Here is a 26,463-nt window from a genome sequence, read left to right as displayed (position 1 = left end):
AGTCTTTCAGATACTTGCAGAGAGCATTTTGATTGCATAAGGAATGAAAATCCTAGGTTTTGGATTAAATTGATCATGTTTCGCACCATTTACTGAAAGATATTAATCTAAATGGCACCCACATGTGCCAGCCAACTTTAAATGCTCAAATGTTGAATTTAGCCCAAATTTATTCAAATGATATATCAAGATATCTGTATGCCTAAAGTGATATCAATTCAATGCTGATATACATAAAATCAATGTCTTATATATCCGTGATTGTTTGATTGTTTTAGAAATATTTTTTTAGTAGGTTATATACCTAGTACTATTGACGGCCAGCATGTTATCAGTGGACATGGAGTGACGTTAATGTATCGCACTAGCTTTTCTAACTTGGCTGCATCAATCAATACAGTAGCTCTCACTGAACACCGAACAACCGTGAGAATGACAAACCTGAAGAAAGAGGGGGAAAAAAAGGAAACCTGAAACTGTTAAATGGGCTAAGCTATAAACATCTCAACACAAAAGTAAATCCCCAAGAATGCCGAGTTAATAAACCTAAATCGCCCATAGCAAGACATAGCATAACGTATGAAATCGTGAGCATCATCATAAAAATCAGAACAAAACGAAGGATAATTCTTTTCACCCTAATGCCGAAGAATGGAAGAACTCAACGAAAAGAAAATACTGGAAAGCTTTTACGATCCTGTACATTGAGTTGGAATTCATAGATTCCTTCGACTGTTCCAATATACCTATAACCGAATGTTAGTAAGCAGCTACGGATTCAGGCTCGAAGGGTGATTGTGGCTTACAAGCTCCTTCCATCATGACCCCAGCCGACGCCAGCGGTCTCGCCGGGGTCTTGGTCTCTGGGCATGTAGCCAAGGTTGCGCTCAGTAAGATTGTTATCCATAAAGTGCCGGATCCACCGTGGTGACCGGGTCTGGGATGGGTTAGCATATTCTGATATGGATGTATGTATCAGTGGGATACTACCTCGCCTACGGCCACCCGTTGTCGACGAAGCCTCTCAGCTGCCACACTGGCTCGTAACTCTGCGGTCGTTGCGCGCTGGTTATCGTATCTGCTTTCTGTCGTGGTACCTTGGCGCGAAGACCGACGAGGGATCGACCTTGAACGCTGGGACGGTTGGCGTTCTGTTGAGGCTGTCTCTGGGAACGGAGATGAAGGGTTAAAAAGAGCGGTTGCGCGGCTTAGAAAGAATTCACGATCACGGTTACCCGTCCCGGATCCATTACTGGAGAAACCATTCCCTGCGGAGTTGTTGTTATCGGTACTTGGTGGTGAATTTCCAAATGATTGAATGTCCATTGGCGACGCGGTCAACCTGAGTAAAACCTCCACATCTGCATCCGATATATCGTTATCAGCACTCTCAACGTTTGAACTAGTGCCAGGGCCAGGTGGTTGGGATACGACAATGGAACCGCGCCGTCTTTGGCCAAGTGTACGCTCTGTGGAACCAGCCCGTCCCAGGTAGTGTTCACGGAATAGCTCGTGGAGGGTTGCGTCCGTAGAGCGAAAAGGGGGAGTCGTACGAGGAGATGGGTCGGCGGTATCGCTGTCACCAATGGAGGAGGTATTGACGCCATGTCGCAAGTTACTGGATGCCCTAGGCGGTCGTTCATCTGCATCACCATCGAAGACATCTCGAGTGGCCCAACGGGCTGTATTGAGCAGGTCAATTATCTGCCGTTCTCTATTTGTCAGGCCCTGCATACCCTCGCGATCCGGGGTCAACCGCCTAGAGGATCCTAGCCCAGAGTGGACTATCTCAGAGTCATCGTCAAATGCACCCACTGTGATCTGACGATACCCCGGTCTAACATCCAATTCTTCGTCACCTGACCGCGAGATTAAAGGTGTGCTGAAGGTTGTGCGAACTGTTTCCAAATCAGGATCGTCTCGGTCCAAATGTACGATCTGCCTCCGGTAGAAACCTGACCGGACATCAGCAATTCCAGCTCTCCCTGTATCCTCAACCCAGACTAAGAGGTCCCACGGATCCGGAGAGAAGGTCATGCTGCGTACCGCACCGGCGTCCGAATCGGGTCGGGAGGACGAAAACACATACAAACTACATATAGCATCTTCTTTTGCCGAGAGAATGGCCTGGACATCATACACGCTAATAAGTCCCCCTTGAGAACCAATCGCACATAAGTGGCTGGCTGGCGAAAACGCGATAGTAAAACAGCTGCCATCATCAGGTCTAGAAGTTGTTCGTAAGCTCGTGCTAAGAGGTAGCTCTATACGGCGTATCAACTCCCAGGTCCATCCTGACAGCCTCTGGTTGTAATCTCCATAATCTACTGTGTTTGGGTCACGCTGGATTCGGTAAAAGTATGCGAAATTCTCGTCCCCAACGGCAGCGAGCAGTTTAGAGTCCGGGGATATCATTGCATAATTCATGCATGTCGGGTGGGGTAATGTTTCCAACAATTTTGTTCGTGTGAGTGAAAACAATCTGACGGTCTTATCATTGTTGCTGCGCGCATCGTTCGTCAGATTTGGTTAGGTAGATATCAGGGAGCTATGGACATACCTGAATACAACAACGTCCTCATGTGCGAAGCGCTGATTGTCACCCGGGAAACGGTGAATTGTTACTGAGTTCACAATACTCCCAGAAAGTGTTTTAGTGTAGATTTCAGGTATATCACTCTGACCATGCGCGGGCCCAAACGACGATCGACTTTCTCCAGACGCTGTCGGAGGTGTCCTGGAATTCAGGTCCAATTCAATGGGCAATGCGGTATCTACATCTGTTTCCTCGACTCGCGACTCCGTGACAGGATAATTTTCCTCTCGGCCTGGGAGTCTGATGAAAGCACACTCTCCATTATCAGAGCCTCCAACAACAATCCAGCCGTAGGCAGCAGCAAGGCATTTCGGCTCAAAGGGCACTCTCTCGATGGTATCCCAATTCTGCGACTTTATATGGATTGAATGAACGATTTTGTGGGCGACGATATAGATTTTATCTGCATCAGCAGTGCTTATGTAGTGGCGCAATTGACGGTGGCTAGAGAGAGATAGTTGTATCAGCACCAGCTACTGCCTGTACAGGCACCCTTTTTCCCTAGAGCCTAGACAAGGGATTACTGACAAATTGGGGATTTTGAAGGGGAAGAAGCGTCGCTTAGTTGGGAGCAGCAAGGAATCGGTGGATAGACATCTGAGAGCACAAGTTCATTAGTGGGATGGGAGCAACAGTCACAAGCTTGAAGATTAAACGCACGGCAGGGTATAGTCTAATGTCATGGTTGACCAAGGAAATTACAGATGCGTCATTGTTGGAGGGCGGGTATATTGAGCCACGAGGCGATGTATTCACAGCGCGAGGGAGAAAGGATTATAGTAGTGTCGTATAAGAATCAATAAATACTATGGACGGAGTTGACATGTGCAGCTCCGGGTGACTAAATGAGCAGCAGAGAGAGAGCAAGCATGACAGTCCATGACGGCACAGGCGCGCTATGGCTACGGCCCAGGCGGGTTTAGCGCGCGCAAGCCGGGCGGACAAAGCCGTAGCCGGAGCAGGCAAAACCTCGGAGCTGCCTTAGGCCCCTACTAGTCCGCGTACCGGTGGTAAGTTCTACGGTGTTCGATGGGGGGTGTCACGTGAGCCCGCGGACTGGGAGGCGCTAGGAAGGAGCGAGCGGAAATTTTGACTTCATCGTTTCTTCTCTCCCTTTCCTCATTCCTCCATTTATTATACCTTTCCCCAATCCCTACACCCTTCTTTCCTCCTGTATTCCACCATCTGGCGGTGCCTCTTCTCGCATCCCAAGCAGCAAAAGTCTTGTTTCCTCTTTTCTGCCTCGTTTAATACCCCTTGTAATTATACCACAATGCTCTCTTCCCGTCTCTCCCGCGCGGTAAGTGCTACTCCCGAGCTCCTCGAAAAACTTTGACAGAGACTGATGGCTCTGTTATAGCTGCCGCGCACTGCTTCTATTGCCCGTGCACCTGCATTCAGAGCTCCTGGCGCCTCTTTCCGGAGATGGAACTCAACGGAAGGCGGCGAGGAGAAGGTCAAGGGCCAGGTCATCGGTATTGACTTGGGTGTGTAGCTTATACTTGTCGCAATTGATCACACGAGGAGCTAATGGAATCACGCTAGGTACAACCAACTCTGCCGTTGCTGTGATGGAAGGAAAGACTCCTAAGATCATTGAAAACGCGGAAGGTACGTAAATGAAAGCTGGAAAAAATTTTTCTCTCATGTCTACAAGTGACCGGGATCTAACGTATTATTTATAGGTGCTCGCACAACTCCCTCCGTTGTCGCTTTTGCCCAGGATGGTGAGCGATTGGTTGGTATTGCCGCTAAGCGTCAAGCTGTTGTGAACCCTGAGAACACTCTGTTCGCCACAAAGCGTCTCATCGGTCGTAAATTCACCGACGCCGAGGTCCAGCGCGACATCAAGGAGGTCCCCTACAAGATCGTCCAGCACACAAACGGCGATGCGTGGGTGGAGGCTCGTGGCGAGAAGTATTCGCCTTCACAGATCGGCGCTTTGGTTCTCCAAAAAATGAAGGAGACCGCCGAGGCCTACCTTGGCAAGCCCATCAAGAATGGTGTTGTTACTGTCCCTGCCTACTTCAATGACTCTCAGCGTCAGGCTACCAAGGATGCTGGTCAAATTGCTGGTCTGAACGTCTTGCGTGTCGTGAATGAGCCTACCGCTGCTGCTCTTGCCTATGGTCTCGAGAAGGAAGCCGACCGTGTCATTGCTGTCTATGACTTGGGTGGTGGTACCTTCGATATTTCCGTTCTGGAGATCCAGAAGGGAGTGTTCGAGGTCAAGTCTACCAACGGTGATACTCACTTGGGCGGTGAAGACTTTGACATCTCCCTCGTCCGGCACATTGTTCAACAGTTCAAGAAGGAGTCTGGCCTCGATCTTACTGGTGATCGCATGGCCATTCAACGTATCCGTGAGGCTGCTGAGAAGGCCAAGATTGAGTTGTCCTCTTCTCTCCAGACTGAGATCAACCTTCCTTTCATCACTGCCGATGCCTCGGGTGCCAAGCACATCAACTTGAAGATGACTCGCTCTCAGCTTGAGGGGTTGGTTGATCCCCTCATCAACCGTACCTATGAGCCGGTCAAGAAGGCCCTCAAGGATGCCAACTTGCAGGCCAAGGACGTCAACGACGTCATTCTCGTCGGTGGTATGACTCGTATGCCCAAGGTTACCGAGTCTGTTAAGAGCATTTTCGGCCGTGAACCTGCCAAATCTGTTAACCCCGACGAGGCTGTGGCTATGGGTGCCGCTATCCAGGGTGCTGTCCTTGCTGGTGAGGTCACCGATGTCCTCTTGCTCGATGTCACTCCTCTTTCCCTTGGTATTGAGACCCTTGGTGGTGTCTTCACCCGTTTGATCAACCGCAACACCACCATCCCTACCAAGAAGTCCCAGACTTTCTCTACTGCGGCCGACTTCCAGACTGCCGTTGAGATCAAGGTGTACCAGGGTGAACGTGAGCTCGTCCGTGACAACAAGATGCTTGGAAACTTCCAGCTCGTTGGCATCCCTCCTGCTCACCGTGGTGTTCCTCAAATTGAGGTCACTTTCGACATTGACGCCGACTCTATTGTCCACGTTCACGCTAAAGACAAGTCGACCAACAAGGACCAGTCCATCACCATTGCCTCTGGCTCCGGTTTGAGCGACTCTGAGATCCAGAACATGGTTGATGATGCCGAGAAGTACGGTGCCCAGGACAAGGAACGCAAGGCTGCTATCGAGTCTGCCAACCGCGCTGACTCTGTCTTGAACGATACTGAGAAGGCCCTTAAGGAGTTCGAGGACCGTCTCGACAAGACTGAGGCTGATCAGATCCGTGAGAAGATCGGCAGCCTCCGTGAGTTCGTTGCGAAGGCTCAGTCTGGTGAGAGCACTACCACCGCCGAAGAGCTTAAGCAGAAGACCGATGAGCTCCAGACTGCCAGCTTGACATTGTTCGACAAGATGCACAAGGCCCGCCAAGAGGAGTCCTCTCAGGGCCAGCAAGGCCAGACTGGCGAGCAGGGTGAGGGTGAGAAGAAACAGTAATTTACTGAATAGTCTTGCATCATCACTCTTGTACTTTGTATTTTGTTCCATTTCCTTTGTTACATTTCCTCTTCTCCTTCATGTGTGATTATCTAGATCATTCCCCTATCACCTATCATCTCTCGCATGACTGTACAGATACTTATGGGTTGTTTCTCGCATTGGGCCTATTACTCCTGGTGTGACGGTGTTTGCTGCTCCAATTATTACTTTAACAAAATATTCTTCGCATGTCATTTTTATATTCTTGGCTGGGCTTTGCTTGGATTGAGCAGAGAAAAGAAAAGGTGGTGGGAGGTTCGTCATTTACAGAATGTACCTCATGACCAACGGCCGCATCCACGCACACTGGCAGTGGTCGGAGATGATTATAGAATCGAAATCTCCTCTCTAATACATTATTATCAATCATAATACGAAACAGTTCGGGTAGACGCATAAATTGATCTGTTACATGTAATAATCGATTAATGGGGTGTACACACTACAGTCAAACGCATGTATATCCGCACCAATTGATATGTTGAAACCTAGCCAATGGGGTAATTTCACCCACCCAGCACCAACACACAACACACCCTCACACTCATATACTTGACCGCTGATCGACCCAAGGATACACTTCCTCCATCAATCAATGTCCTGCACCCACCTCCCAGTTATAATTGGAAGAGTAATGGATGACGTGGTCCAGACCACGTATACAATGACAAGTACTTGACCTTAGTATGCAGTCCAACTGTATTAGTCGCGCCGGGATTTGCCCTGCTTAGTCAAGACTTTAACAAACGTTAGTACGTAACTTACTCAACAGATCTAATTCTAAAGTACGCAGTAAAGAATAGCATCTCATCGGATTGGTGCACACGCAACGAATCAGAGGCAACGAAAATGACGTTTCGCTAGCTCATGCTAACACTGGTAAACAGTACGAGACGCGTCCATGTAAGTTAACTTATCAAATCCTAGTTTCATAATCATGATAAAGCTCAAACCGTCAGCCTGCGTTGGCCAAACTTAAAACTCTGCTTCTATCTACGATTAGTATTTACGATCAGTCTCTCGGCTGTATCTAAGTTTGTGTCGGCGATTAAACCGGTGAGATGGGCTCTGGCCTCTGTGGCTGTACTATGTAGGCATACTCCAATGATAATTATTGGCAGGTATATTAGCTTGCTCGGGAGATTTTTTTTTGGATTTATGATCATTTGGCGAATGAACGACTGGGGTTTGGTTGTGATTATGAATGTTATTCGTTAGGCTTGACGGTTCGGGTCAATGGTCGATATTTGTTGGTCGCACGGGTATATTACTTGTAATATTGTATTGGTTTGGGTGACTTGTCATGTTGGGTCTTGTGGTACGTTTCATAATAAACAACTGCATTTAGTCTAATGTAGTCAACAAAGACTATATATATAATGTACAATTTTGGGATTTTGATAATGTTGAAGGCGCTACTGATCGCCCCTTTTGATTCTACTACTCCGACTAAAAATACGGATACTATCTTCTGTCATATGATTCAGCGTAAAATAATAATCTATGACTATACGAGGTCCAACTAGGACGGAGACGAGCATAATGATGAATCCAATAGTGGATCACTGGTGGCTGAATTTTTTTTATTTTTGATAAATTTGATAAAGTGGCCGACCAAGATTTTGGCAGGCGCAGCGGCTAGCGAAGTTCTAACCAATCAGAAGCAGGGTCAGAGCAGCTTGACCGTTTCTAACTTTCAATAGATGAGCTTGACCCACAGTGTTATACAGCCCGCTAGACCGGTTCTATCTTAGGGGGATAGTGTGGCCAATGACACCACATCTCGCTCCGGCCTTGTTTGGCAATTGGTCGGGCTGTGAAGGGCAAGCAGCCAATAGGGGCAGCGCTATTCACACAGCCGCTCCTTGTTTCTCATTAGTCAATCAGATAGTTAATAATTATTAATTAATAAGTCAGAAGTTCTCGTTCGTCACTACCGATTCTAGGTCTCTAGTCTGTCTTGATGAGCGCAGAGGAAGGAGGTACCCCTTCCCCTGTGCTCCTTCTTGGTCCTGCCAACGACCGAGTCACATGGGTCCCTCGCATGACAGTGTATTTCATATCCTCCTTTTCTCTTCTCCTGAGTTCTCTCTCTATTATGATGACAATACAATGTAACTAAGCTGGTAAATAATCACCCGAATTTATCATAATATGACTTCATAATAATAGTAATAATCGTATAGTCTAAGTTGGGTGAACGAAATAATGGCCCCACCCGGCAGCAGTTTCTAGTATTTACTTTTCTGATACTTTTATTCTGTGTTCCCGCCTGCTATTCGCCCTGTACCTGTACTGTACCAATACCGTCAAATAAAATAAAAATTAAAAATAAAAATCAAAAGAAGAAAATATCCACCCACATTTTGTTTGCCCATAATAATCTTCCTGCTATTCTTAATTTCTTCCCTTGATCGCCATCCCTCCCCTCCCTTCCATCGTCATCGCGCGACATCAGGGCTGACCGAATCATCAACCAACAGGGAACATTGATAGTTCGACGAGAATACGTGACTGAAAGTTGAACTTTCCCAATTTCTGGTACGGGGGCATTCTGGTGCACCTCGGCTTGTGTTGACATAGGCTCGACTCTATTAGCCGCCGGTCACTACTACTAGACAGTACTAAACAGCAACACTGCCTATCGTGCATCCTTGTATGACCCATTCGATTCGACCAAGCAGAGCCGATCAGTAGCACCCTGAACTAGAGCTGAGCTTCAGCAGCTAGCTTCGTCGGCTCTATCAACCGTTATCTCGCGGCAGACGGATTCACATGTATCAGACTGTACGGGGTGTCTCCTGATACGTTCAGCTCAGCTACCAGTACTCTGCATTGCTCGTACAATAGAGCTAGGTTAGTCGACATTGCAATAAGAGAAAGAGAAAGCAACAGTAAGAATATTCACTCTACTTTATCCGTCAATGCTACGATCCTACACTATCGGGCACAATAGTAACAAGACACAGACACCATGACTGCTGCCTCCGCAGCAGCTCCTCCGCCAGTTGGAGAAAATGGGGTCAGCGGGCATACTCATGGCCCTACAATGGCCATGCCCCGATTCCATCCAATCGCTATCAATCCGAATGTGCAAACCTCCGCGCCTCCTGGTCCGGCGCTATACCGTCCATATGCAACTTCCATTATAGATCATGGACCACCACCTCCTCCTCCTCCCCATCATGCTCCGCCAGGACCTCCTCTCCAGCAACAAACCCTTGTCCCTCACCAGCAGCATCCTCCGCTCCTCCCGTCCCAGATTGACCAGATTGAAGCCCGGCTGCGCCAAATCGAACATGAAGAATCAAGCCGTGCGGCTGCTCGAGCGCACACGCTGAATGTGAGGAAGCGGGAAGATGAGGAGTTTCGAATGATCACTGAGCGAGCAGAGGCAGAAGAAGATGTACGCCCTCTCTCATTCACAAGCAACTAATTTCCTTGCTAACAGGGTTAGGAACTACGGAGACGACGAAAGCGGTTGAAGAGAGAGTCAATGGGCCTCACGTTTGACGGGCAAACCGAATCTCCACCTCCCCCAACACCACGACGTCTCTCCGAAACCAGCGCGGCAACGACATTAGCCTTCTTCAAACAACAAAGTCCGCCTGAGCCACGGCCGCCGGCGTCGGCTGAGATGAGACCACCACCGCCAGCCATCATCCAACAACCAACACCCATGGTCGCCCCTGGCCCGATAGTCAACATGAACATGAACATGAGCATGAACGGTAGTGGCGCCGGCACGGGTACATTCCGCAAGAAGCAGAAATACACGATCAAGAACGCCGAAGCATGGGGCGAACGCCACGGCCGTCCGGCAACTTACGATCCAGCGGGTCGCGCGCTATGGAAACGGCCGTCCGACGGCCAGCTGGTGTATCTCGACTGCCCAGCGCCGGATTGCGGAAAATCAGACTTTGTGACGCTGCATGGGTTCATGTGCCATCTCACCAAGAAACACAAAGACCGCAGTCTGGGGAGTCAGTCGCGCGCGCTGGATCTCTGTGGGACGGTTTACGATCCGAATGCGCCACGGCCGCAACGGCCGAGTCTGAAACGCGCGTCGACTGAGGGGAGTCGAGCGGGATCGATGCATACTGATCCGGATGAGGAGTACTCGTCGAATGGGTCAGATAACGAAGGCAGTCTCCCGCCAATATCAGGAACAGGTCAACGTCTAGCCCCAACGCCAACGCCAGAGGGGATCAAAAAGGAAGCAATCAGTCCACCACTGGCCACTGAGCATACGAATTCCAATGGCAGCAGCATTCCACCACCACCACCACCACCACCACCACCACTGCTCCAGCCCCGAGATTCCCCACCACAAGCGAGTACCAGTAGCACCTCGAATAAAGCGAGCATTGCGTCGATGATTGACAGCAACGTCCGCGCCGAGGCCTGGACCTCGCACTCGCCGCGTCCATCAGAACCGGCTGCCGTCGCGGTGAAGGAGGAATCAGCGGCTGTCCAGACGCCGTCGAATAGCGAGGTTCAGGCTTAGTAGAGTATACTATTTATTTATTTTTCAATATCTCAGCGCAGCTGTGAGACATGTATTTTAGCCAGATCAGACCTTTGATTCAGATTCCCCTTGAGTTGATCGATGTTTCATTTGTGACTTTTGGTTTTTCATATCAGCGACGGCGGAAGTGTGCATATTGTACGTAATATCATAATCCATTAATCTACACCTACCATGTCTACGTCTCGTATACATCAATTGATACATGTACGTATGTACTAGCCCTTCAGCAGCAGTGCATGCACCACATACCCGGTCCCATCCTTCAACCCATCCCCAAGCACCTCATCACTCAACCGCCAGACATCAAACACGCGCATCGCCTCCCTCAGCCAGGCCTCAAAGACATCCGGCGACCTCTGCTGCTGCGCAATCACACAAACCGTCGGCCTCAGTCTAACCCCGCCATCTTCATTGCCAGAATCATTCTGTACTGGTCGCAACCGACAGATCTCAGCGCACGTCCGCACGAAACTCGGCACTAGCGCTTCATTATACACACAGTCGCACGAGACGAGCACATCGAAGCCAGCGTCTGCCGCTGTATCCGCGTTGGGGATCAGTTGCTTGAGGGTTGCAGGCTCATCACGCTCCCAGTCGAGTGGTGCGAAGGTGATATTCACTCCATCACCACTACCACTACCACTACCATTACCACCCCTAGACTTTCCACCACTCGCCCCCTTCACCCTCCTCCCTCCAGCGGAGCGCCCCGGTTTTACTTCAGGCCAATTCTCATCAATATTCTCCCTAAACTTCCTTCTCACATACTCCTGGTCCGTAGCTAGGAAATGGCCTACTCTCGGGGCCAGCGCGAGAGCCACGACCGCTGAAATCCCGCAGCCTAGCTCGACAACGCTTGCCGTAGGCGAAAGGATTGATTCCGTCCAGAGTGGGTTTGAGCTACCAGAAATCCATTCTGCGAAGCGCGGGGTTATTTTCCAGAGAACTTGCATGTACAACGATTAGTAAATATAGAAACAGAATACGTATATGTATCAATTGATGCAGGGGGAGGAAAGGGGGCACACACCAGCGCCAGTCGTCCCCCCTGCGCGCGACGACGAGAGCAGGGTTGGTGATTGATGGATGGTCAGGTCGTGGGCATGGATGGTCAAGGTGACCGAGGCCGCATGCGAGTCGAGAAAGCCGAGGTTAGCGGAGGGGATGGAGCGGGAAAAGAGGAGGAAGGATTCTAGAATATCTATCTATCAAATCTTTTTTCCTTCTATTTCGAGTATTGTCATAATAGCTAGTAATTCGGGACGTACCCTCCTCTGCATCGACGATGTGCTCGCCCAGTGACGAGAGAAAGGCGCGCATATGGGCTCGTTTCGATGGTCGGTGTTTATAATACGTGTGTGTATCGTCGATGGTGTATTAAGCGTCGAACCTGTAATGGGAACCGGTTAGCGTACCCCGCACGGGGGATGAGGATCGATGCATTTGTGGCCTGTCTGTTAATTTCTCGTATTGCACGGTGCTGTTACGTGTCTGCGGAGTACTGTGCTACTCCTTGATGATAATAATATCTCCGACTCTCTGATGATATATTGATATTCTGCTAGGATGAAATAAATATATGCGGACTGACATAATTTGCTCTTTACTATTGATACTCCGGGCTGGGGACGGTTGTGACGCTAACCCCAACAAGCTGGGTTGTCCTGATTGGCTGTGTCCCTGGGATAATCCTTGATTCCTTGCATTGGTATTGTTTTATCATATTCAATGTTGTATTTCATTATTCATTATGGTGTTGTTATGAACGGAGAGTTCGTTATTATTTCTGTTCTTATTATTATACATACAATCAGTCTACTTGGGCGTTGAAACTCCAAGCAGCCGCGACATCATCATGCAGCAGCAATATGGGGTACCGAGAGCGACGATCTTAGCAGCCACTCCGACTCTACACTTGCTCACCGGCCGCCATGTGTCCTGGCAAAGAAGTAGCATTGTACCTGGATACATGCGCACAGAGTAAGTACTGCACTGTAGGTACTGGACTGGAAAGGCCAGAGCACAGCCAGCACGGCCCTCGACCATAGCGTGCAGCTCTGCAAGTGCATGGATCGTTGAGACCTGGCCTGACCCTGGCTAGGTCTGCTTGTAACTATTAATTAGTACTTGGTAGTCAACACCCGAGGTAGCACTAATTAATATACTAACATACCAAGTGCTGGCGCTACGTAGCATTTTTCTTATTATTATTCAATTCTTGATTGTGTAGACTGTTAAGGCTAGCCTCCGCAACTGACTTCATACTACTTCATAGCTTCCGCAGCTTTGCCGTCTGCACTCCGCGCGCTCACACCTGCCCTCACCGAACAGCCCCAACCAGCTCGCCTGTCCGCTTTTATCGTCGTTGTTGTGCTATTTCTCTTCTACTTTATTCATTCGTCTACATAGTATTATAGTCGCAGTCGCCTGCCTGGTCCGTTCTCTCGCCTCTGACGTAGCACCCGTGGCTCGGCTCCGCAAGCTCGCAGCTAACAGTCTCCTGGGCAGCAACAGGCTTTTCACGCCATCGCCAATCCTCACACCACCGGAAATAAATTAATCAACCATGTCGAAACGAGACGCCAACCTCAACATACAGCCGCGCATGGCCAAGCGAGGCCCCTTCACCGTCGAGGCCTCCGGCTACGACCCTGTGGACGGCGAGACGATTCCTCGCCGCAATCCAGCCTCCAAGGACAAGCTGATCACCCGCCCAGCCGACGACGTCGCGACCGTCTACGATATCATGCGGCGAGGCGCCAGGTTGTTCGGCAACGCCAAGTGCGTGGGCTCGCGCCGCCTGATCAAGACCCACGTCGAGAACAAGAAGGTTAAGAAGGTCATCGATGGCGTCGAACAGGAGGTCGACAAGAAGTGGACGTACTTTGAGATGAGCGAGTACTCGTACCTCTCCTTCAACGAGTTCGAGAAGCTGGTTCTGCAGCTTGGTTCGGGCCTGCGCAAGCTCGGCTTGAGTAAGGGTGACAGACTGCATCTTTATGCGGCGACTAGGTATGTGCCACTGTATTGAGTATCAACAAGAATGAATGCATGCTGATATTTGCCTGTAGCGCACATTGGTTGGCTCTTTCGCACGGTGAGGTTGTTGTCATGGCTTGAGTATGCCCTGGCTAATATGAAACTGTTATAGGCGCTGGATCCCAGTCCCTGACATTTGTTACCGCTTACGACACCCTCGGTGAAGACGGCCTGAGGCATTCTCTCAAACAGACAAGGAGCGACGCCATGTTCCTGGACCCGAACCTGCTCCCCTCGCTGATCAATGTTCTCGCCGATGCGACGACCCTCAAACATATCATCTACAACACTGGAGAAGTCAAACAGGAGCATTTAGACAAGCTCAAGTCGGATTTCAGCCATATTAACGTCCTCAGCTTTGATGAGCTGCACAAGCTTGGCGAAGAGAACCCAGTCGACCCTGTTCCTCCTGCTCCTGAAGACCTCTTCTGTATCATGTACACTTCGGGATCAACGGGTCAGCCAAAGGGTGTGTCTTTGACACAAGGAAATGTCGTCGCAGCTGGTGAGTTCAAGCCATTGCTTAAGTTCAAGACATTGCTTTAAGTGTGGTGGAGCTAATGAGTGAAGTGGCTGGTGTGAACGTGATTGTCGGCGATTACCTTGGACCCGGAGACTCGTTGCTTACCTACCTCCCGCTGGCTCACATCCTCGAGTTCGTCTTTGAAAATTGCGTCCTGTTCTGGGGTGGTTCCATGGGCTATGGAAACCCGAGAACCCTGTCAGACGCCTCAATGCGCAACTGCAAGGGCGACATCCGCGAGTTCAAGCCTACCGTTCTCGTCGGAGTGCCCGCCGTCTTCGAGACCGTCAAGAAAGGAATCCTAGCAAATGTGGGCAAGGCTAGTTTCCTCGCAAGGAACATATTCTGGGGATCGATTAGCGCCAAAGCCTTTCTTCTTGGAAACGGCCTGCCAGGCTCTGGTATCCTTGATGCAGTCGCTTTCAAGAAGATCAAGGACGCCACCGGTGGCCGTCTGCGATTGTTGATGAACGGTGGTGGTCCCATTTCCAAGGATACTCTGAAGTTCATCTCATACGCGATTGCGCCCATGATCAGCGGTTACGGTTTGACCGAGACGACTGCGATGGGAGCACTGCAAGATCCGCTGGCATGGAACCCAGACGCCCTCGGCGATATCCCGGCCTGCATCGAGATCAAGCTGGTAGACTTCCCCGACGCGGGCTACTTTACAAAGAACGACCCTCCTCAGGGCGAGATCCTGATCCGCGGCGGCAGTGTCACTAACGGATACTACGAAAACGACGAGGAGACCCGGAGCGCCATCACCGACGACAACTGGTTCCAAACGGGTGACATTGGCGAATTCGACAAATTCGGCCACCTGCGGATTATCGACCGCAAGAAGAACTTGGTCAAGACGCTCAACGGCGAGTACATTGCGCTCGAGAAGCTTGAATCCGTCTACCGCGCACACCCCGTCGTAGCCAACATTTGCATTTATGCCGCCGAGGACCAAATCAAGCCGATTGCTATTGTTGTGCCGGTCGAGGCTGCGCTGCAGAAGATTGCCAAGGCGAATGGCATCGCCGGGGAGACCGTGGAGTCGTTGGTTCACAATGAGGATTTGAAGGCTGCGGTGTTGAAGGAGTTGCAAAGCGCAGGCAAGGCGGGTAATCTGCGGGGGATTGAAATAATTGATGGTGTAGTTCTGTCTGACGAGGAATGGAACCCACAAAACGTACGTCATATCTCTCACTTTCATTTCTTTCATCTCTTTTGTCCCTTTTTGTCTTCAGCTAATTTATTATTCATTCACAGGGCTACACCACTGCGGCCCAAAAGCTGCAGCGCAAGAAGATCGTCGACCACTTCCGCACCGACATCAACCGTGCATATGGTAAATAAGAGCGCTAGCCTGGCGTAATTGAGCACATGGTGGAGGGTGGAGAGTAGACAAAGATGTCTAGAGGCGGATCGTTGCGTATGCGTATATAATGTAATTATGTTTTTTGTAGTTTTCGGTTCTTTTGTTAGCATCGTACGATTCTTTTGTGGTTGTTTGAGCAAGTTGAAAAGATGACAAAGTTAGCAAATGCAAAATCCCGTGGTCGATTCAGTTGTTTTTATTCAATCACATGTTATTTTACACTTGCTGACAGTACTATATACGATTGTATGAGGACGCCAAGCCTAATTAGTCAGACTAGTCACTGTGATAAGCATGAGCCGAGCTCCACCGGCTCTTCCACATGCAAAGAAAGCTGTCGCTGTCGCTGTCGCTCTCGCTCTCGACCACCCAATCTTCCACGCTTATTATTATAAGCCCTTGTATTATAAACCCCTGCCCTACAACAGACAGGAGAAGAACAGCAAATGTCTCTCTGGAGGTAACCGCCCCCCCCACTTTCCTTTCCTTCCCTAGGTGTTATGTTTGTGTTGGGACGACACACCTAACAGCTGATGTCTCTTTGTCCTATCCAGCTCCTATAAAAACCTCACCCCGCGCACCCGCCTTCTCTTCGGCGTCGGCCTGATGGCCTGGGCCGGCATCGGCATGGCAACCTCGTCGGAAATCGAGTCTGCGCTCGGCATGGTAGCGACGGATAAGGAGAAGGAGGAGTTGGACAGGAAGCTGAATGTGCGGATTGTTAGTGTGGAGAAATGAGACCAAACCAGACACTTCTTCTGGAAAAAGAAGGAAGGAAGGTTACAAGGATATAGCACTTTTGAGACATATAAAATATGGGATTGCGTCGGATGGCAGGGGTGGCGTGATGGATCGGCGGGCGTGCCTGATCGTGGGCGCGAGGCGACGTGAGAGATCAACGATACCGCGCCGTGCGTGCCTGATGATGCATCCAGGGGGATGACTTTTGGGTGGGTAGACAGGGATATGTATAGGCTTGATCAGGCTGTGGTTAGGTCCTGATCAGTTCTGGTCTGAGCAACCAGTTAATATAATGGGATTATTAATATCCAGCGACGGCTGGGAGAGCTAGTATGGTATATACTATGTTCATAGGATCAATGAAATGATGAATGATGAATTGATGAATAATTAGAAAAAAATTTCACGTAAATTCCATACATTCTATCATCTAAGCCAACTTAATTAACTGCTTCGTAAGCTACATCACACTGGCCAGTTTAATACATGTACATACTTTGCTGTAGTTTCTTGATATTACGTGTGGCAACGGAGTTGTGCGCGATGTGCAAGTACGCGCTAGGCTAGCTGCGAATGAATGCTATTGGCGGATGCATTCAATATCCTATTCTGCTGCTAATCATCAGTGCTGCTTTTAAATAACTATTGTTCAATAGTTTCATCTCATCGATGTGTTTCTGCGCTAAGTTGAGGGCTAATTGGCACTGTGATGGATTTATAATCAAATTCATTATCAATCCTGCCAACATTTGAACTGGTGAGTTTGTGTGGATGCATCTGGATCCGTGGATATAAATTACTGGACATGTATGCCTTGAGGAATAATATTCAATTGATAAATCAATTGATCTATTGAGGAGAATAATTTCTGGCTTATTAGCCTAACATATACACCATGTCTACCGTCGACCGCACTGCCCTGGCTCGCCCCCTGGAATTCGAATATTCAGGTAAAACAGCTAAAAACAGACTCTTCAATGCCGCCATGGCCGAGATGCTGGCGACTTGGGATGAAAAGGATCGAACGGAGTCGGGTATTCCTACGGAGGCCTTGATCAATCTTTATAGCCGGTGATTCCACCTATCCTCCATTTTTTTATTTTTGAGTGTACATTTTGAGTACTGATGCTGATGACTCCAGCTGGGCCGAAGGAGGCTGGGGCACGATCCTCACGGGCAACATCCAAACCCAATACCTGATGCTCGGCAACCCCGGCGAAATGTCGCTCGACCCATCATACCCTTTCTCAGGACCGCGCTTCGAGGCCTTTAAGCGCCTCGCCCGCGCCGGCAAATCGCATGGAAGCCTGATCATCGGCCAAATCTCGCACATCGGCCGCAAGGCCTCTGCAGCGCTCATCAAAGAAGCTGTCTCGGCCTCTACACTGCCAATGCATAGCAACAACAGCGGGCCCAACTCGAACAAGAAGTTCACAGAGAATGTGCGTGCTGCCACAAAAGAGGATATTGAGACAATAGTAAACGGGTTTGTGCATGCCGCCGTGTATCTCGAGAAAGCAGGCTTTGATGGCGTCGAACTGCACGCGGCACATGGCTACCTCATTGCCCAGTTTTTGTCTGGAGCGACGAATAAACGGACAGATGAGTATGGTGGGTCACTGCAGAATCGGATGAGGTTGTTGGTTGAGATTGGCCGGGGGATACGCCAGAATACGTCGCCGGGTTTTGTGCTTGGCGCAAAGTTGAATAGTGTTGAGTTCCAAAAGGGGGGAATCACGCCGGATGAAGCGCAGGAGTTGTGCTGCGTGTTGCAGGGTGAAGGGCTTTGGTTTGATTTTGTGGAATTGAGTGGTGGGAATGTCGAGGGACTTGTCTCGCCGGATAAGGTAGAGACAGCAGAGAAAGAGTCGACGAGGAATAGGGAGGCGTTCTTTCTGGACTTTGCGGAGACGATTGTGCCCGCGATGAAGCAGGGGGCCGGGGAGAAGCGGAAGACGAAGGTTGTTTTGACGGGGGGCATTCGTTCCGCTAGTGGGATTGTCAAGGCATTGGAGGTTGTGGATGCTGTTGCTATGGGCAGATCAGCCACGCAGGCGCCGTCAGCGGCGGCGCAGTTGATATCAGGGGAGATCGAGGAAGTCCCGACGCCTGCGCCGCCGTTTGATAAGGATATTGGCCTTGGTGTTGTTGCGTCGACTGCACAGATTGGCTTCATTAGTAGAGGGGAACGCCCGTTTGATCTGGCTGATGGGGAGGTGGCTGCTCGGTTTATTGAGGATTTACGTAAGAAGTGAATGGAGAGTCTTCATTGGACTGTTCAAATGTTTTCAATTTCATCTGCTGTATATATTGTATAGACCATGCTGTGCTGAATTCAAATGCATGTGTATTGAGGGAGAACTATTTAGCCCTAAAACATGGAACCAGATGATTTGAATTCATTGTCGACTTCGAAGATTTTCCCTGATACTAGACTGTCTGAACTTGACTGAATATTAAGTGGAAATAGACTTTCATGAACCATGTCATCATGACATTGTTGGATTGCAGGGTATTTCATTTACTGGGCACCGAAGAATACAGAAGTCCAGGACTTATTTCATTACTGTCTGCACTTGTCAGAATTCGTTCTGAAGCCACAAGATGTCTATTGGAAGTGACGATGCAGATGCACGTGACAGAATTGAAGAAAATGGCAGTCACTACAACGAGCCTCCGTTTGGGCTGAGTGCCAACACAAAGAAATTCGAATATCAGGACAAACGCCACTTCTACTCCATCCAACTCGAAGTCTACAAACAATTTGCCGCAGATTCATCCAGATCAAGCTCCCAATATATCATTTTTTCAAAAGTCAACCAGGACGTCCTACAAGATTTGATCGACGATGACGATTTGACTGAGGTTGACGATTTGACCGAGATTGACGATTTTACATTTCCCATCGAGTCGTATTTTCCGGTCCTTGAAACAATAGTAATAAAAATGACAACGGAAGCGCACTATAACGCACAGGAGAATTTCAACAGAGTGCTTATTGCCAAGCTTCACGAAATGAATGGGTTGGACAAAAAGATTACCTTTGTTCGGAAGGTTGAGACGGAGAAACGCACAAAAGAACCAGACAAGGCCTATCGACCGATTACATTACCCACGAACCGCACTAGACAATGGCCTACATTGACGCTTGAAATCGGCTATTCGGAGCCTCGGTGGAAATTGGCTAAAGATGCCCATTGGTGGTTAACAGAGTCGATTGGCGCAGTCAAGACTGTAGTTACGGCCAAAATAGAGCAAAAGAGGAGATCGATTGAGTTTGAGAAGTGGGTTATGGAGGATGACAACGACCACATAATTCCAAAAATGACGTATCATTCTGTGCTCTCAAAGGAGACGGACGAGAAGCCAATTCAGATCACCAACAGCGATCCTCTAGTCGTCGATTTCCAACAACTTTTTCTTCGACCGGCTGCAGCGAACATTGAAAAAGACATCATCTTTAGCAAGGATGACTTGGAGGAGATTGCTACTGCGGTGTGGGCGTCTCAATTTGGAGATCAATACTAGTCATAAAATACCCCTCAACCTGATACTAGCTAGGGGATCGGAATTAGCTATTTGAAGAAGCAATGAGCTGTATTGCCATTTTTCATAATGGCTGATCATGACAACTGTCTCTAACTCTAGTTGCTAGTGAGCTGTCACACAATCTGTTAAAGCACTCATACTGCCCTCTAGAATACCAACCAGTTTGAAATTGTTGCATAAGACTATATTATTACTAAAAAAATAGTTAGAGTTTGAACCAGAAAAAGTTACGAATATATAGTCCGCCGCACCCTAGTACCTCTTTACACGAGAACTGGGACTTACTAAGCATGCCTTGCCGACAACATCTGCTCTCGAAACTATGTAAACTGCACCTTCACTCCTGAGCCTGTCTTCTTGAGAGCCTGTTTAGATGGCGCTGCAAGTCTGTAGTAGATGCCGGAAACGAAAAATAAAAGTGAGCCAATCATCCCACTATACACTTCACCCCACGGTCGACTTATTATTGGTGTAGTGCGATCTCCAGCTGCCGACATGTAAGAACTGCCGAATTGCAGACGTGGAGTGTCTCTTCTGGGACGATTCTCTTGGGCGCGAGATTTCCTGTAGGTAAGATTAAAATTATTGCTTTTGATTCTTGTTGGATATGCCTCAGCTTTGTTAACTTCGTATATAGCTACCTCCATTCGCTCCAACAAAAGGTGGCCAGTCTGCAGCTTGAAATCAAGGATGCTACAACATCTACAGCATCCACAGGGAATCATGTACCGCCAACCCACGATCTACATGAAGTTGCGCCCCCGGAAGTAGTTCTTCAACAACAAGGCCACTATTTGAATATTTATGATGACCACCTACCTACATCACGAACCGTTTTCTTAGGCCCGGCCACCTCAGCGAGACTATTAGAGCGCGTTTTGAAAAGCATGGTCAAATGGCATGCGGAAAATGGCATGCAAATTTCAAAGCGGCTCGTTCCAGACGACGGACCTGCTCAAGCGACGGGGCCACAGAATTTCACATCCTCGGGACCATCATTTCCCATTAATAACGCCCTGAATGAGCAGCGAAAGCTAGAGCCTCATTCGATAATGCCGCCCTCTACTCAACGATCCATAATTGAACACTACCTGGCAATCGTAAGCCCGGAGTACCCTCTTCTGCCGCTAGACCAGGAATCCACATTACTATCTCATGAAAACCCCCTTAAATGGAGCAGCACAAACGGTGAAGAAGCCAATGCACTTGCGTTGACTATAGTCTTTGCCGTGTCAACCGCGCTGGTTAGCCGCGACATTGACCCTAACTTAACTAGCATATCGACCCGCTGCAGACAGGATGTGTATAAAATCCATCAAGAATATAAACACTTGTCATCTGATGACCCGATTAAGACGGAGAGATGGGTTTGCGTAGCTTTATGCGCTTCCGCACTCTGTGAGTTGATCTATCCTCTTTCAGGCGATGCATGGGAGCTTCTGGGAAGAGCAACGTCGACCTTGCAGCGTCTCCGTGAAGGCTATCAGCTCAAGAGCATGGAGTTGGATGAGCCATTTATTCGATTGGAGCGGTCTCTTCTTAAATTAGAGAGGTGATTATATTCTATTTCCATTTTGCCATTCGGATACGATAATTGATAATAGTGCTCAGCTCCATTGCATTGCATCTTGATCGCCCGTCGTATTTGAACGACATGCGACTGCAAGAAGTATGCGGAGACTCTTCCTCGTCTGACATATTACATGATGAGTTGCAAACCTTGCGAATTCTTCGAACCATTCATCGAGAATTACAGTTATCTCCCGCCCAACCTGCGAGTTATTTCGAAAACATGATCCCTCTTCCTATGCAAGTACATTCCATAGAGTCTGACATTTCCATCCATTCAGCAAGACTGTACATTTCCCTACACCCTCTTTTCACATCATCTGGTATCTATTTGACCTCCACGCCATCGCAACTCTTCCAGATTATAGCCTACTCGGCATCTACCATGATCGACCACTTCACGCGACTTAATGCTGAACACAGAATAATCAGTGTATATTTGGCAGCTGAGAGTATTCTTGAAGCTGGAATAGTTTGGTCAGTTTATTTGATGAGTCAACATCTATCGCCATCTGCGGGAATATTCCACAGAGATAGCATCAACATGAGTGCTCGCACTGCCATGGGCCCTGTTTTGAAGGTCTCGAGTTTGTTGGCGTCTTTTTCTGTGCGCTGGCCGCCGGTATCTGCTTATGCAGAGGCGTGGGAGACTTTGGTGGATATGCTTTGGATAATGATCTGAATTATCTCAAAATATGTGTCGTTGTATTAAGCCTGATATTTTTTTTTTAGCAGGGGGCATAATAAATGATATAAAATGATGTTTAGTGACATCCAGAGTTACGTTAAAATTGAGTGTCATTCTCATTTCTTTCATCTTACGTTTATAGCGTGAAGAATATCGGAATATGGTTGATGCTTGGTCTTATCATGTGGAAGAGCATATCTAGTATAATAATGGCAAAATTCTAATCAACGCGCTTTAGAGTAAAGTAACCCAGTAAAATAATAACAGAATTGGTCAATAACAACAGTTTGAACTGCAGGTTGCAGTGCAGTCATCGGTGGCGGTGTGTATTGATAGAATTACAAGCCATTCTTCATGCGGAAAGGCGAGATCTATCTTTATTCAACAACACCGTGAGGATGCTAAAATTGCAGTGCAGAGTTGGAATTCTGTTAGCGGGATGTAATTGGGTATAGTATTACAAGTTATTCCCAATGCAGCAAGGCGAGATCCATGCAACAATACCCCGAGGAGACTAAAATTGCAGTGCAAATGCTCCATACACAGATACCGGAAGAGTATCCAATAAGATACCGCAAGAGTATGCATGCAGTCGTCGGTGCGCCGGTGTGTAATTGGGTACAGTATTACATGTTATTCCTAATGCAGCAAGGCGAGATCTATTTTTATTCGACAACGCCGCGAGAATACTAAAATTGCAGTGCAGACTTGGAATTGTCGGTTGTCGGTTGAAGTGAATTTCATCTAGAATTTCCTCTTCCAGCAAAGTGGTCCCCATCCACCACCAATCACAAACTACAGCAATCTTTCTGCTGGCACAAGACGTCGGATATTCGTTACTATGATTGAGATAGACTTGCTTTCCATAATCAGGAAAATCTCCTTAGAAGCACGTATCGAAAAAGTTATTGAGCTAGTCCGTTGCGTGATTGTAGCTAAATGACCCTAGAACTACTTACTTCTATAAGCTAGACGACGGATGTGGAACACGTTGCTATTAATACTAGTATTTGGTTGATGGTCAGCTACAAGCGGAAACGCTTTTTGGTTAAGTATACGTCATTGCTGGCAACTTTAATCAGACATTGTGAGGCTTTTGGATGGCCTTGCCAAGACTCGCTCTCGCTCAGTAGAGACTGAGCAGATAAAAGACTAATGAAAAAAGATCATCAGCGAGTCTACCACGAAAAGACCAGCTTTTCTTACTTTTTCTTTGCCGATTGTTTGATTTCACACAAATCGCTACTTTCCAGACAGTCTGCTAGTATCAATTCAAATCTTTCGTTGGGTTCCTCGTTCCTATTATTCCATTTTTCATCTCAAAATATGGTGTGTTGTATTAAGCCTGGTATCTGTTTCAGCAGCGGGGCATATTAAATTATGTTAGTGATATCCCCTAGTTATAGAACTGTGTTAGGGTATTTTATAAAGAGAATTATTGAGAGGCGACCCCGGATACCCCGGATTTATCCAAATATATCCAAATTTCTAATTAATTCGGCTAGCATGCCGACTAATGTGCGGGGTAATTATTTAACTATATCCTTAATTCACCAATTTGATCAGTCTTGCACTACCTTCTATACCAACAATTTGTACCTTGGCCTAGGAATTTAGAGACCTTATACTCAGGCCATGTCGGGTCGGCCACGTAAAGCATGTCGGCAATGCAATGCGCAGAAGGTACGTGTAAATAGACAACATATACATACCTGTCCATTGACATAGAGAAGGTTCGATGCAGTGGCGATAGACCAAACTGCCAACGTTGCGTGCGAACAGCACGAACATGCGTGTACGAGCAAAAGGAGGGCTATGAATCTCGTCGGAACCTGTTCCTCACACAATCTACCACCACCGTGCCATTGCAAGACGGAGGGGTAGGTCAAGACCTGACTCCTAGTATGCATGTGCCTGGAGATCTTCTGGTTACCCTAATCCCTATTTATTTTTCTCACATCTATAACGCCTCTTTGCTTTTACATCGGCCGTCCTTTGAACCTAGCGCCATTGCCGGCCGTGAAAAGCCTCAGGTAGTTTTAAGTGTTTGTGCATTTGCTTCGAGGTACGCGCTTACGCTTTCTTTGACACGAATCATGTTTGACATGAATCACACAAATAGATTCCTACGCAGCGTCAACTGCGAGCAGATACTGGATGAACAACGATATAGTCGTTCTTGGGCTAATCAGGCGGCGCGTCTTGCAATGTCAGAGATTGAAGATCCTCAGGAGGCAAATTTAGTAACATGCATGAATCTTGCCCTCTTCTGGTACAGCCTTGGAGAATGGAGAAAGTCATTTATGTTCAAAGGTAAGGATTGCCTGAACATAGTTCTTCATAGTTAACTTTTCAGCTGTAGCAACTGCGGTGAGCATAGCCCACGTACTCGGGCTGTCGTTCGAACGTCCTGATCAACGAGACAACCTTAAGTCCGAGATTCGACGCCGAAAATATTGGGCGTGTCATGCTATCAATGCATTTAGCTCGGATATACTTTTCTTTGATCAGAGACGTTTACATCAGATAAATCTCAAACTGCCCTGCGCAGATGCTGATTATGAAGCCGGCATTATCCCAGACAACACCACTAACAGCATCTACGGCGAGATGATCAAGGCACTTGATCTCTGGTACATAAAATCTTTAAACATTGTTTCACGTTGTTTGTTACCTGCGCTTGAGGCTGATAATTTCCAGGGCTGCTACTGCCGAGCTTGTAAGGACCTCTGAGGTGGGTGGGGATTTGCGAATCTCTGCAATGCATACTCTGGACAAAAAAATCGAGGCCTGGTGGAATGAGATACCACAGTACATGCGCCTCGAGCCCAAACGCTTAGCCTTGTCACGCCAAGATTCTCTTCCCCGACTGCTGCTCATTCACATCATCTACCATCAGTGCCTTTGTTCGCTACATTCGTCAATTGTACCCATATTCTCTTTAAGCGTAAACGATCCCCAGTCATCTCAAGCTTGTCAGCTATCTGCTCAAATAGCGTACGAGAATGCAAATATAGCATCAGAATACTTTTCTGCTGCGCTCGACGATACTTGGGATCCAAGCCGGATACCGAGTTTTGTTGCATATGCCGCATACGGTGCCTGCTCGATTCAAATTCCATTTATCTGGTGTACAGAGAAACGGGTCAGAGAAGTTGCGCACAGAAATGTAGCGGCGAATATTAGAATGATCCATCATCTGAAGAAGTACTGGAAGTTTGCTGCTCTGTTGGTCAGTAATTTGATAATTGTTCTTCACATGACGAAGACTGTCGAGATTGACATTTCTTTCAAGGAGACTAATTCTCGAATGCTGTACCAAGTACATTCAAAAATCCCCCATATTCTCGAAAATGAGCCCAAATTTATGACCCCTGAGCGATTCAACATATTCACGGGTAATTCGGGCCGTGCAAGACTTTCTGTGCTGACTCACAACGCAATTTTACTGGGGAATGATGGTGTTGTCGCAGAGAATGCGGAACAAGTTGATTGCGGGACAAATGATATCTCCCTTGAGTGTGTAGCTTTACCTAGTAAGTCTTCGACTTCCGTTGTGACCTGTAGTATTGACCGTGTCAGCTCCGAATACTGCGGCAGAATTGGAGACAGAATCTTTTGACATAGCTTCAACTTCAGCCACGTTTTCTGACATACCATACCTAGGTAATTTCCAGAACCGGCCAGAAAACTGTCTGCCATTTCTAGATCCGGCGTTATTCACCTCCGATTTTCCCAGCATTACTTTTGACATGGAGTCATTCAATGAAGGGTTTCCGGGTGTTATGGATAATTGGGAGTGAAACGGACGCGCTATGTTGTGGTATATCACAGCATCGAGAAGCCCGAGAACATAAGAGACAACCCCCCCGCCGCATCGAACACGATAGTTCAAACATTTTTCATAATTGAAGGGAGTAGAAACATTTACACAACTCCGCATGAGCATGAGTTTATTGGACAGTAAGCGTATGTTCTACATCACGGTTTCGTCTCTGGTCGAGTTGTACGACTACTCAAATGCATCTGCAGTCCTTTGGAGATACAGTTGCTACGAATCGGAGCTACTTTGTGAGGTCGGTTTCCAGAATACCACCTTATATACTACCATACTACTGTATGTGTTGAGTCTCAAATTTGATGTTCGCTTATCTGTCATGCACAGTATTATTACTTTAATAGCTTAATAACAGCAATTCTTTCTTACAATCTAGAATAGAAGATATGATACAATGTTGAAGATTATTCCAATTAATACGTGTTTTACACTTAAAACGCGACGACTTTCAAATACGGCACTACCTCTCCCCGCATTCGCTGCATTGGCTGAGC

General features: G+C 47.8%; 9 protein-coding genes across 9 annotated transcripts; 7 read left to right on the top strand and 2 right to left on the bottom strand.

The window, feature by feature from the left end:
* Positions 1-256: 256 nt before the first annotated feature.
* On the bottom strand, positions 257-3,433 carry BGW36DRAFT_389357 (uncharacterized protein). Its single transcript, XM_046217339.1, has 6 exons — positions 3,257-3,433; positions 3,125-3,193; positions 2,561-3,040; positions 991-2,503; positions 807-937; positions 257-746 (listed from the first exon to the last, which is right to left on the bottom strand). Exons 1-6 carry the CDS (start codon positions 3,277-3,279, stop codon positions 662-664), a joined length of 2,301 nt encoding a protein of 766 aa, XP_046067003.1. The 5' UTR covers positions 3,280-3,433; the 3' UTR covers positions 257-661.
* BGW36DRAFT_389356 (putative mitochondrial Hsp70 chaperone) lies at positions 3,434-6,511 on the top strand. Its single transcript, XM_046217338.1, has 4 exons — positions 3,434-3,896; positions 3,957-4,083; positions 4,142-4,207; positions 4,282-6,511. Exons 1-4 carry the CDS (start codon positions 3,870-3,872, stop codon positions 6,078-6,080), a joined length of 2,019 nt encoding a protein of 672 aa, XP_046067002.1. The 5' UTR covers positions 3,434-3,869; the 3' UTR covers positions 6,081-6,511.
* A 2,585-nt stretch (positions 6,512-9,096) lies between these two features.
* BGW36DRAFT_364365 (uncharacterized protein) lies at positions 9,097-10,629 on the top strand (the record flags this gene model as incomplete). Its single annotated transcript, XM_046214551.1, has 2 exons — positions 9,097-9,528; positions 9,580-10,629. The coding sequence occupies 2 exons, from the start codon at positions 9,097-9,099 to the stop codon at positions 10,627-10,629; spliced, it is 1,482 nt and encodes a 493-aa protein (XP_046067001.1).
* A 195-nt stretch (positions 10,630-10,824) lies between these two features.
* BGW36DRAFT_389346 (uncharacterized protein) lies at positions 10,825-12,189 on the bottom strand. The gene is made up of 3 exons (XM_046217337.1): positions 11,922-12,189; positions 11,684-11,845; positions 10,825-11,599 (listed from the first exon to the last, which is right to left on the bottom strand). The coding sequence occupies exons 1-3, from the start codon at positions 11,971-11,973 to the stop codon at positions 10,869-10,871; spliced, it is 945 nt and encodes a 314-aa protein (XP_046067000.1). The 5' UTR covers positions 11,974-12,189; the 3' UTR covers positions 10,825-10,868.
* Positions 12,190-12,848: 659 nt separating this feature from the next.
* Positions 12,849-15,785, top strand: BGW36DRAFT_389345 (putative fatty acid activator Faa4). Its single transcript, XM_046217336.1, has 4 exons — positions 12,849-13,665; positions 13,725-13,750; positions 13,805-14,197; positions 14,263-15,785. Exons 1-4 carry the CDS (start codon positions 13,220-13,222, stop codon positions 15,579-15,581), a joined length of 2,184 nt encoding a protein of 727 aa, XP_046066999.1. The 5' UTR covers positions 12,849-13,219; the 3' UTR covers positions 15,582-15,785.
* Positions 15,786-17,018: 1,233 nt separating this feature from the next.
* BGW36DRAFT_350316 (NADH oxidase) lies at positions 17,019-18,836 on the top strand. The gene is made up of 2 exons (XM_046213318.1): positions 17,019-17,396; positions 17,467-18,836. Exons 1-2 carry the CDS (start codon positions 17,221-17,223, stop codon positions 18,578-18,580), a joined length of 1,290 nt encoding a protein of 429 aa, XP_046066998.1. The 5' UTR covers positions 17,019-17,220; the 3' UTR covers positions 18,581-18,836.
* Positions 18,837-19,004: 168 nt separating this feature from the next.
* BGW36DRAFT_257434 (uncharacterized protein) lies at positions 19,005-19,835 on the top strand (the record flags this gene model as incomplete). Its single annotated transcript, XM_046210034.1, has 1 exon — positions 19,005-19,835. A coding segment is annotated over one exon (831 nt), but the record flags the coding sequence as incomplete, so codon positions are not given.
* A 365-nt stretch (positions 19,836-20,200) lies between these two features.
* Positions 20,201-22,345, top strand: BGW36DRAFT_411575 (uncharacterized protein). The gene is made up of 4 exons (XM_046219176.1): positions 20,201-20,292; positions 20,350-20,444; positions 20,512-21,426; positions 21,486-22,345. Exons 1-4 carry the CDS (start codon positions 20,248-20,250, stop codon positions 22,123-22,125), a joined length of 1,695 nt encoding a protein of 564 aa, XP_046066996.1. The 5' UTR covers positions 20,201-20,247; the 3' UTR covers positions 22,126-22,345.
* A 1,444-nt stretch (positions 22,346-23,789) lies between these two features.
* Positions 23,790-26,322, top strand: BGW36DRAFT_440126 (uncharacterized protein; the record flags this gene model as incomplete). The annotated part of the gene is made up of 7 exons (XM_046221523.1): positions 23,790-23,814; positions 23,860-24,196; positions 24,254-24,444; positions 24,512-24,764; positions 24,832-25,667; positions 25,714-25,797; positions 25,840-26,322. The coding sequence occupies 7 exons, from the start codon at positions 23,790-23,792 to the stop codon at positions 25,932-25,934; spliced, it is 1,821 nt and encodes a 606-aa protein (XP_046066995.1). The 3' UTR covers positions 25,935-26,322.
* Positions 26,323-26,463: the final 141 nt, after the last annotated feature.

The sequence above is a fragment of the Talaromyces proteolyticus genome, assembly GCF_021365285.1.
Source record: "Talaromyces proteolyticus strain PMI_201 chromosome Unknown BGW36scaffold_13, whole genome shotgun sequence".
NCBI lineage: Eukaryota > Fungi > Ascomycota > Eurotiomycetes > Eurotiales > Trichocomaceae > Talaromyces > Talaromyces proteolyticus.
Note: the sequence above shows the minus strand (reverse complement) of the source record. Positions and strands in the feature narration are given on the sequence as shown.

Excerpts from the sequence above, each read along its gene's own strand:
- BGW36DRAFT_350316 (XM_046213318.1), top strand. The coding sequence starts at position 17,221 with ATGTCTACCGTCGACCGCACTGCCCTGGCTCGCCCCCTGGAATTCGAA. Across the intron at positions 17,397-17,466 it reads TTGATCAATCTTTATAGCCG|CTGGGCCGAAGGAGGCTGGG; the intron begins GTGATTCCACCT and ends TGATGACTCCAG.
- BGW36DRAFT_389356 (XM_046217338.1), top strand. The coding sequence starts at position 3,870 with ATGCTCTCTTCCCGTCTCTCCCGCGCG. Across the intron at positions 3,897-3,956 it reads CTTCCCGTCTCTCCCGCGCG|CTGCCGCGCACTGCTTCTAT; the intron begins GTAAGTGCTACT and ends GCTCTGTTATAG. Across the intron at positions 4,084-4,141 it reads GGTCATCGGTATTGACTTGG|GTACAACCAACTCTGCCGTT; the intron begins GTGTGTAGCTTA and ends GAATCACGCTAG.
- BGW36DRAFT_389346 (XM_046217337.1), bottom strand. The coding sequence starts at position 11,973 with ATGCGCGCCTTTCTCTCGTCACTGGGCGAGCACATCGTCGATGCAGAG. Across the intron at positions 11,846-11,921 it reads CATCGTCGATGCAGAGGAGG|AATCCTTCCTCCTCTTTTCC; the intron begins GTACGTCCCGAA and ends TAGATATTCTAG. Across the intron at positions 11,600-11,683 it reads AGGGGGGACGACTGGCGCTG|TTCTCTGGAAAATAACCCCG; the intron begins GTGTGTGCCCCC and ends TGTACATGCAAG.
- BGW36DRAFT_389345 (XM_046217336.1), top strand. The coding sequence starts at position 13,220 with ATGTCGAAACGAGACGCCAACCTCAACATACAGCCGCGCATGGCCAAG. Across the intron at positions 13,666-13,724 it reads CATCTTTATGCGGCGACTAG|CGCACATTGGTTGGCTCTTT; the intron begins GTATGTGCCACT and ends ATTTGCCTGTAG. Across the intron at positions 14,198-14,262 it reads AGGAAATGTCGTCGCAGCTG|TGGCTGGTGTGAACGTGATT; the intron begins GTGAGTTCAAGC and ends TAATGAGTGAAG.
- BGW36DRAFT_389357 (XM_046217339.1), bottom strand. The coding sequence starts at position 3,279 with ATGACATTAGACTATACCCTGCC. Across the intron at positions 3,194-3,256 it reads ACATTAGACTATACCCTGCC|ATGTCTATCCACCGATTCCT; the intron begins GTGCGTTTAATC and ends TTGTGCTCTCAG. Across the intron at positions 3,041-3,124 it reads CCCTTCAAAATCCCCAATTT|CCACCGTCAATTGCGCCACT; the intron begins GTCAGTAATCCC and ends ATCTCTCTCTAG.
- BGW36DRAFT_411575 (XM_046219176.1), top strand. The coding sequence starts at position 20,248 with ATGGCGCTGCAAGTCTGTAGTAGATGCCGGAAACGAAAAATAAAA. Across the intron at positions 20,293-20,349 it reads GCCGGAAACGAAAAATAAAA|TGCGATCTCCAGCTGCCGAC; the intron begins GTGAGCCAATCA and ends TTATTGGTGTAG. Across the intron at positions 20,445-20,511 it reads GGGCGCGAGATTTCCTGTAG|CTACCTCCATTCGCTCCAAC; the intron begins GTAAGATTAAAA and ends CTTCGTATATAG.